Source organism: Lactuca serriola, chromosome 5 (genome assembly GCF_051521515.1).
Source record: "Lactuca serriola cultivar US96UC23 chromosome 5, Lser_US96UC23_V15, whole genome shotgun sequence".
Lineage (NCBI taxonomy): Eukaryota > Viridiplantae > Streptophyta > Magnoliopsida > Asterales > Asteraceae > Lactuca > Lactuca serriola.
This window is the reverse complement of record NC_136412.1, coordinates 1,612,715-1,622,913: the sequence shown is the minus strand read 5'-3', so window position 1 is coordinate 1,622,913 and position 10,199 is coordinate 1,612,715. Positions and strand designations below refer to the sequence as shown.

Below are 10,199 nucleotides of genomic sequence, written 5' to 3'. Positions count from 1 at the left end.
GAGAGAGAGAGAGAGAGAGAGAGAGAGAGAGAGAGAGGGTTGACCAAGTGTTTTATGAGTGAGCTACCTGCCAATGTCTCACACGCTCTACGGCGTTGAATTCTTTATTCACAAATCACAAAGTCATGCACCTTTTATGCTAATCATGCAATGACCTCCATTTCTATACTTAAATACCTCACCCAACCACAAAATATATATATTTAATCATACACATTCTTGATGGAGAATAAATTTTCAACTTAACAAAACCTTCATATTTCCTCTCCATTCCACACATATCCTCTTTCTCTTCTCCTTCTTCTTTCCCCTATTACTTTTTTTTATAAGTTTTTAATTCCATATCAAAAACAGAAAACTCTGTAAACTTGCTGGCTGTTGCTTTCTAATTATAAAGAAAAGAAAAAGGGAAGAAGGGATGGGTAGAATCCCATGTTGCGAAAAGGAGAGTGTGAAGAAGGGTCAGTGGACCCCTGAAGAAGATCACAAATTGTCTTCCTACATCGCTCAACATGGGACTCGTAACTGGCGCCTTATTCCCAAAAATGCAGGCCTCCAAAGATGTGGGAAGAGCTGTAGGTTACGTTGGACTAACTACCTACGCCCTGATCTAAAGCATGGACAATTCTCCGATGCTGAAGAACAAATCATTGTCAGGCTACATTCTGTTCTAGGCAACAGGTACAAATTAACAGCACCTATGATGTATGTATGTGTATGTTTGCATTCTCATGAGAAAAATCTGAGAGATTGTACCTATACGATGCAAGTACAGGTGGTCCGTGATAGCCGCACAGTTGCCAGGACGAACAGACAATGATGTGAAGAACCATTGGAACACGAAACTGAAAAAGAAGCTCTCAGGTATGGGAATCGATCCAGTTACGCATAAGCCTTACTCCCACCTCATGGCAGAGATAGCCACCACTCTCGCACCTCCACAGGTGGCTAACCTCGCAGAAGCAACTCTCGGATGTTTGAAAGATGAGATGCTTCATCTCCTAACCAAGAAGCACATAGATATTCAATTCCAATCCCCTAATCATGCTCCTGCACCACCACAAAATGCCTCCACGTCACCTTCTTATAATATTACTTCTAAGCATGAAGCACATGATGATCATGATACGATTGAAAAGATCAAGCTTGGATTATCAAGGGCGATCATACACGAGCCTCAGACAACCAACAAACCTTGGGACGCTAACGGAGCATCATCTGCAAACTTTCCTGGATTTCATTACGCCCTTCCATCGTTTGGTCATGAAGGAGACGGATCTCCCTGGAGTCAGAGCATGTGCACTGGTAGCACATGCACGGCAGGTGACCAGCAACCTCAGTTTCATTCAAAATTAGCCGATGGTAACGCCGATGACTCTGAAGGAGAAAAAGATACAAGAAATGTTTCAAGTATGTTCAACCCCGACTGTGACTTGTGGGATCTACCTTCCAACGATCTCATGAATCCTTTAGTTTAGATAAGATCCAAGATTGGAAAAAGCAGAATAATAAATCCACATGTTCCTTTATATACACAAGTATCAAAGAAGACGCTCGTCTTATCCCTCTACGCTGCTAAAAATCTTGAATCTTTTTTTTTAACGGAAAAAAATAAAATAAATAAAAGGCTCGAAAATAGTGAGGAGCTAGGGTAAATGCAAACTTGAATCTTTAAGAGCATGTATCCACAATTCAGAGGAGGATGTCATGGTGATAACTAATGTATATGAAATTCAGTGGTTGTTGAAGTATTTAACCGTAAAAATGAATATTCTTTGGCATCCGCAATGCATTGAACTCCATAGAGTTTAATAGATTGCCATGTCATTTTCCTACATTCCATACAACTCAATCAATTTTTTCTTACAATGCGTTTAACCGTACAAAATTCAATAGAAAGTTACAAAAGCTAATTTCTAGTATATATTTATTATTAGAAAACTTTCATTTTTCCCATTGAAGAGTTCAATAACCACTGAACTTCAAATCCATCGAATACCAATGTGACATCTCACTATGGTAGAGTTTCATCCAATGAATGACAACTAGACTTGCCATCTCATTCAATCCTCTCATTGACCTCACCATTGTGGATGCTCTTAATACAAAGTTGACAAAACTGCAAAAATGGTCCCTGTGGTATGCATATTTTCCAAGGTTTGGTCCAAACATCGATTTTTTTTGGTTTCATGGTCCTTTTGGCCTGGTTTGTATGTGAAAATGGTCTCTCGACTTAACTCCCATTAAATTGTTATTGCGAACCCAATCATGTGCCTCCCACTTGAGGGCATTGTTCTCTTTTCAACTTTTAAGGACCATTTTGCAGATGGAAAATATCTTATACCCTTTAAATGTGCCCCACCGTTGCTATCTTTGTAACGCCCCAATTCTCAGGTATTTATTTAAATAAGAATTTCTTTGGTTTTAAGTCCTACTCGACGAGTTGGTTGCCCTACTCGTCGAGTAGCAGCGGGGTGGGATCGCGTGTTTAGTGACCTACTCGCCGAGTCCATGAAGAGACTCGACGAGTAGGAGCTGGTGAATGAAACCCAAAATCCCGGGGTTTTGCACCCTATTTAAGGAGGCTTAAGCCTTCTTTGGACTCTTTACAGTTCTTGAGAGCTCTTAAGAAACCCTAATTCGTGTGGTGCTCTATTGTATGTGTATTAAGCTTGGGAGGAAGATCTTTGGAGAGAAGGAACTTGGAAGGAAAAGGAATTGGAGCAAGGAAAGTGTGGGAATCAGAATCTACCTCAGTTAGCATCTTCCAGAGGTATCAAGTCTCCACCTTTACTTATTTTCTGTAACATCCGGATTCCCAGGTATCCTATGTTAAGTTTTTATATGGAATCTATGAGAGGGACTCGGCGAGTAGGCGCTCAGACTCACCGAGTAGGATTGCACATCTTTTGGTCTTATTTAATATAGGACTCGGCGAGTCCATGAGTGGACCCGACGAGTCTATGCTGTTTAATGAAACCCTAATTTCTCGGGGTTGGGACCTATTTAAGGACCCTTATAGCCACCATTTGCGGCTACCAGACCCTTGAGTGAAACCCTAATAGTGCTTCAGCGTTTGTGAGGGAGAAGAAGCCATTATTGGACCTTTGTGGGATTGTTTTGCAAGAAGAAGTTGATTCCAGCTTAGAGGAGGCCAAGGAGGTTGCTTATTTGTGGATTGCAAGCAAAGGACATCATCCTTGAGGTAGCATATCGATCCTTTTCTCTGTTTTGTTAGAGAATCCATGGATCTAGCGTTTTCTATACCCTTTATTGGGATGATTTGTTAGGAATATGGTCCCTTATCATGTTTAGATATCAGATCTAGATCCATAGTGGTCCAGAGAACTTATTCCATCTTGCTTTATGAGGAGTTATGGAAGAAATGGACTTAGGATGTTGTATTTGAGGCTAAATCATCAAGTAGTGTCATTTGGACGTTGCATGAGTATCAAGTTTGAACCTTTACGTGTTTATTGAGCTTGGGGGAGGTTAGATCTATGGATTAGAGGAATAGATCTGACCTCAGAAGGTCATTTGAGTATGAGCATGAAATGAAATCGCCGAGTCCATGAGCGGACTCGACGAGTCGAGTCGGGGTTGCCCCACGATTCGTGACAGGTGTAACTCGTCGAGTGGAAGGAAGACTCGACGAGCCATGAGAGTCTGAAAGGATTCAGACGACTCGCTTGGACTCGCCGAGTCACCTTTGTGCACTCGACGAGTCGGGTCAAAGTTGACCGCTAACTTTCGTTGACTTTAGGGTACTGGTCAAGACTGATTCAGGAGAGTTCAAGGAAGGGTAGAATGGCCTTCTACCCAGTCTGTAGAGATGAGATCATGGGAGAGTATTTATTGGGAATGTTATTTGAATAATAGGAGGAGGCTAGGTCGGGACGTTGAGCACGAGAGTTTATCCGACTTCATTGAGGTGAGTCTTCTCACCATACTTTACCTAGAGTGGTAATTAGAGTTATGTGACAGAGTATTTTGTATGTTTTTGAATGATGTGATTTGTATGTGATTTATGCTATGTATGTGCCAGAGTTTTCAGAGTTAGGACCGTAAGGTCCTCAGAGTTAGGGCCAAAGGGCCCATAGAGTTATGGGACTGGAGGGTCCTACTGAGACACATTGACTAGAGGGTCAACCAGAGTTATAGCCTCGAGTGGCTGATATTTATTGTGTGTGGTATTTTGGGGAACTCACTAAGCATTTATGCTTACAATGTTGTGTTATGTGTTTCAGGTACCAGTGAGGATCGCGGGAAGGCGCCGACCTGATCAGTACAGACACGAGGAGTTTTTATATTTTGATCTTGGGATGTGATGTTATGTTTGACGATGTGATACAATGGTGTTTTTATAAAAATTATGAATGAAAATGTGTTTTATAAAATGTGAAAAATTATTTTGAAAATTTGGGCGTTACAAGTTGGTATCAGAGCGTTGGTTTGAGGGATTCGGGTACACCTTCGGGCGTAACTGAACTCAAACTGAGGATTTGGGAGATTTTCAAAATAAAATTTACAAAATTTTCTCAAGAGTAAAAAGTTTTTGAAAGAGCAGAGCAGAGAAGTATATACGATCAGCCAGCGCCCGAACGGTGATTTCCCAAAATACCCTTACATTATGAGTTGTGAGATATGTTATGATATGATATGCATGCTAGAGTAGGCTAGGTATTCTTATTAGGACTAGAGTGGCCTGATTTGTGATGCCCTAGACTAGGGATTTTGCTGCTAGGAGATGTTTGAGAGTGAATAGATAGCAGCGAGGAGCTTATGAGAGATCTGCTAGAGAGTAGACTATTCATAGAGAGAGAATATAGTACTTGGGATTTGGAATCCTAAGAGGAAGACTTGGGGTGAATATTGATGCGGTGTGGACGGTAGTATTGGGCCCGTACTACCGAAGGCACCGGATCAGTGCATAGCCCAAGTAAGAATCCTTAGGGTACCAGGGATCAAGTAGGATTGGGATATCGAGTGTGTGTACACTCGAGCGAGTCTCTGATATCTTGTGTTGTATTTCAGAGAGACATCATGGTGGAGACACGCCACAGGCCAGAGACTAGTGAGGGGGTGTGAGTGATGAGGAGCTCCGCCAGATGATTCATGATGAGGTGGCTGCTTCCATCAGCACTGAGATTCCAGAGATGTTCGGGTCTATCAAGACCACACTGATTGAGACTTTTGATGAGCGTTATGCTGCTATTACTGACGTTGCTATTGCTGCAGCCACTGCGGCCGTTGCTGCTGCCAGACCGCAGGTGGTGACGCGTTGCTGTACCAAGAGTTCAGCAACACGAAGCCACCAGAGTTTGATGGGACTCAGGATCCAATAGCTGCGATGAGGTGGATCTCTAACATTGAGGGGTGCTTCTACACATGTTCATGTTCGGAACATCTGAGGGTTCAGTTCGTGCTGAACCAGCTTCGCTTGGGGGCGAAGGATTGGTGGAAGTTTGTGACAGCGCACTATTCTTCTGCAGAGCTTGCTGCGGTGACCTGGGAGAGGTTCACCGCTATGTTTCGTGATGAGTACGTTCCCCCGGTGGAAAGAGAGCGTTTGGCCCAGGAGTTCTTGACCCTCAAGCAGGGTACAGAGTCTGTTACTGTGATCACCAGGATGTTTCATGAGAGGGCGATGTTCTGCCTTGAGCACGTGTCTTCTGAGCAGGCACGTATGAGCCGTTATTTGAGCATTTTAAGGAGAGACATCTGCGAGTTCGTGGCGAACTCGACGTACCAGACATTTACCGAGCTTCAGGCAAATGCCCAGAAGAGGGAGATTGAGCTAGAGACTCAGGCCAGGGAGGAGGTGGAGTCTCAGGGGAGGGATCGGCGACTGGCACAGTCCCAGCCGGCTGCCAAGCGGGCTAAGCCCGCTGATTCGAGATATGGGAACCAGAAGCGCCGCACTTGTGGAGAGTGCGGCAAGAGTCATGAGGGTGTGCAGAGCAGGGTCTTGCTACAAGTGTCGCAAGGAGGGGCATATGGCCAAGGATTGCCACAAGGGGTTTGCAGTTTGTTTTCACAACAAGCAGACTGGACACCGGAAGGCCGAGTGTCCGCAGTTGCAAGGGTCAGCTCAGGTAGCTTCTCAGGGGTCTGTCCCTGCTGCTGTTCGAGCTACAGAGAGTCAGTTGGTGAAGGTCGAGGCGCCGAAGGCTCATGGGAGAGCCTTCCAGTTGACAGTGGAGGAGGTTCGTGCAGCACCCGATGTTGTGGTTGGTATGTATTCTTTCTTATGTTTATTCTGAGTTTGTGGTGTTATGCTTATATTGCGGTATGCATAGGTACATTTCTTGTGTATTATGTGCCTGCCTTGGTGTTATTTGACTTGGGTGCGAGTCGGTCTTTTGTGTCGTTATCCTTTAGTCAGCACATCAGTATTTGTCGTGAGGCATTGAGTCGACCTTGGCGAGTTTCCATAGCTGACGAGAGAGCAGTGTATGCCACTGATGTGATTCGAGGATATGTACTCGAGATATTCGGCATTGAGTTTCCGATTGATTTGGTCCCGATTACTATGGGAGATGTCTGTGTCATTGTGGGCATGGACTGGTTGAGCAAATTTGGAGCGATTATCGACTGTGAGCGACAGCTGGTAACCATACGAGACCCTAGTGGGGGAGTTCTTACGGTTTATGGCGAGGGTTCCCGTTCAGGGTCGGCATTTTGTTCAGCCGCGAGAGCGAGGCAGAGTCTACAGCAGGGCTGTAGTGGGTATGTGGCTTATGTGATAGATACGAGGATAGGTGCAGAGAGACCGAGGTCGGTTGATGAGGTCCCGATAGTGCGTGAGTTCCCGGATGTTTTCCTCGATGAGTTGTCGGGTGTGCCTCCTGAGAGGCAGGTGGAGTTCCGTATTGATTTGGTTCCAGGGGCAACGCCTATCCCCAAGGCACCCTATTGCCTTGAACCTCTAGAGATGCAGTAGTTGTCCTCGCAGCTTCAGGAGCTGCTGGGGAAGGGGTTTATACGGACGAGTAGCTCGCCTGGGGAGCGCCGATCCTTTTTGTCAAGAAGAAGGATGGTTCACACTGGATGTGCATTGATTACCGGGACTTGAACAAGTTGACGGTCAAGAACTGTTACCCCTTATTGAGGATCAACGATTTGTTCGATCAGTTGCAGGGAGCGTCTTGGTTCTCCAAGATTGCTTTGAGGTCTGGATATCATCAGATGAGGGTGCGTGATGAGGATATCCAGAAGACAGCGTTCAGGACTCGTTATGGGCATTACGAGTTCGTGGTGATGCCTTTCGGGCTCACCAATACACCGACGGCGTTCATGGATCTCATGAATAGGTTGTGCAGGACGATGTTGGATCGTTCGGTGATCGTGTTCATCGATGATATATTGGTGTATTTGAGGTCCAGAGAGCAGCATGAGGAGCATTTGAGGGAGATCCTCGGAGTTCTGAGATTGGAGAGGTTGTACGCCAAATTCTCTAAGTGTGATTTTTGGTTACGGGAGGTCCAATTTCTAGTGCACCCTGTCAACCAGAATGGGATATTGGTCTATCCAGCCAAGATTGAGGCGGTGATGAGCTGGGAGGCATCGAGATCCCCTTCGGAGATCAGGAGTTTCCTGGGGTTGGCCAGATATTATCGGAGATTCATTTAGGATTTCTCCAGGATTGCGGTTCCTCTCACCAGGCTGACCCGGAAGGGTGTGGCTTTCAGTTGGGGTCCGGAGCAGCAGGCCTTATTCGAGACACTTCGCCAGAGATTGTGCGAAGCCCCAGTGTTGGCCCTTCTGGAAAGAATGGAGGACTTTGTGGTATATTGTGACGCGTCGATATCGGGTCTGGGTGCGGCGCTGATTTAGAGAGGGCATGTGATAACATACGCATCGAGGCAGCTGAAGCCTCATGAGAAGAGGTATCCTACACATGATCTGGAGTTGGGGGCTGTGGTGTTCTCCTTCAAGATCTGTCACACCCCAAAACCGGGACGACGGAAATGTTCGGGGGTGGAGGACGTCATGTCAAGTATCACGAGATATGTATATGGTAAGAAAGTAATGAACAACCATTTCATTTAGAAAGAAAGTGTTTACAATGTATGTGTTCACAAAACATAGAAGTCATAAACAAATAACAAAACAATACTTGAAGCTATAATGCTCCATCTTCTGAAGTCCCAGCACGAGCATCTGTCTAATAGTCTCCTGAGAATACAAGTTATTTGAAAGAGTTGATCAGCAATTAAGCTGGTGAGTTCATAAGATTTTAGTGATGTGAGTAAGCTGTAAAAATGTGGTTGAAAATGCATAAACACAAATGATGTAAGCCGTAAGTTCTGTTTTGAAATGATCGCCTGTTCCTCTAGAAAATCCTATATTTCCTACTTTAATGGAAGTTAAGTAAAATGACACTACAAGCCTTTCTATGCGTACTAAGTGGGTACAAGTTATATATACTTAGAGTAAATAAACAATCGCTTGTGCGCATCTGCCCTAAACTCACAACCCAACACGGAACAACAAGTAAGGCGGATAACACACATTCCATTGGTTGTTAGATCGTTGTCATACATAACATTGGTGTATTCACTTGTTACTCATGGAGTTATTTGTAATGGTTCCTTTATATCTAATGGAGAGTTCTTGTAAGAAAACCTATTTTTCTTATAGTAAAATATTGACTACGGTGATTACTTTTATAATAGCTTTGTTTATACTGCTATATATAATCTGATATCGGGTAGATATTTAATTAGGGGAATTTGCCCTAAGCCCACAATCCAACGAGAACAGGATGTCGGGGGAAAACACGCATTTAGCTATCTATCGGATATTAGTTTTATATATAAACATGGTGTATAAACAAAGGTGTTATAGAGTTAACTCACTTAAAGTCTTTTAAAACTGTACTGCTTAATAAAATGGATTAAGCCCTTTTCTGGGAAATCTCTAGTTTTGTCTATCAAAAATACTGACTTTGATAAGTAAGTTCTGTACTAGAAAAACTGTGCTTTGACTCTGTGTCCTATAACCTGATCCATACTTGGTACCCTTATGATGACTTAATGTATACTAAGCATATATATATATATATATATATATATATATATATATATATATATATATATATATATATATATATATTCGGGTAGATAATAGATTGGAGGAACTCGGTTCAAGACCACATCAAACGAGAACAGGAAATGAAGCGAAGGCACACATCCTATTAGCTATCGGAATCTATTGGCATATATGTATTCCATAGTGTATGCATTAAGGAATCATAAAGCTAGCACTATGATCCTAACCTTTAATCGTAGCCTTCTACCAAGGCATCTTCTGATCTGAGTTAAAACCGACTGTTCCTTTGTCAAATATAAAGTATATTCTCCCTAGTTTATAACTATCTCGACTAGAAAATAGATCAACTTTCAAGTGTTACCGACACTTTATGAAAGTAATGGGAGAATTAAGTACACATATGTCGTTTATAATGACATGCAGATGCACTATTAACCTAAAAACATATTTGTTTTATTACGGTCATAATGTGAAAGCTTGAATCCCTTACTAAACGCTCTCAATGTAAAGAGATTGAGGGAACCCAAACGCGACCCCAGCAAATCCATGCAAGCCGTGTAATTCACATTAAAGTTATATGATCATGTATACCCAATATAACTATCACTAATGCGTTAATGATTCATTGGTATAATTAGATCCTGTATGTGTGTTATCATGCTATAGCAACCTAACTTGTTAGTTATGTTCCGTTCTGGTATTGTTTGATTCTCTTCACTGTTTGTTCTGTTCTGATATTGACTCTTTGTGTTCTTCATTGTACTAGAAGTAATGAATAGCATTCTCCTAAACTATACCTATAATAGTTTACTAATGCTCTACTTGGACTGTTACTGAAATGACACTTTCCCTACTAAGTTATGCTTTAACTTTAATAACGGAGTTTTGAAATGTGTTGACAACTTATAATTAACATAAGTAATATTTTGAAGAATGTTTAACAACAAATATTTACACAATTATCATTGTGTTCAACCTGTATTCCCCCCTTAAAACAGTTTAAAATAGTTAAATGATTCATTACGGGGTGTGAACTCACCTGATGTGGGTGATTCAAACGGGTATGCGTGTAAGGATGAGAAGTTCCATGAATGAAGTCCCGAGACACAATAAGTCCTAAATGACATATAAGGACACATATTGAC

At 42.7% G+C, this 10,199-nt stretch overlaps 1 protein-coding gene across 1 annotated transcript; it reads left to right on the top strand.

The window, feature by feature from the left end:
• Positions 1–418: 418 nt before the first annotated feature.
• Positions 419–1,478, top strand: MYB80 (myb domain protein 103). The gene is made up of 2 exons (XM_079004168.1): positions 419–681; positions 776–1,478. The coding sequence occupies exons 1-2, from the start codon at positions 419–421 to the stop codon at positions 1,476–1,478; spliced, it is 966 nt and encodes a 321-aa protein (XP_078860294.1).
• The last annotated feature ends 8,721 nt before the right edge of the window (positions 1,479–10,199 follow it).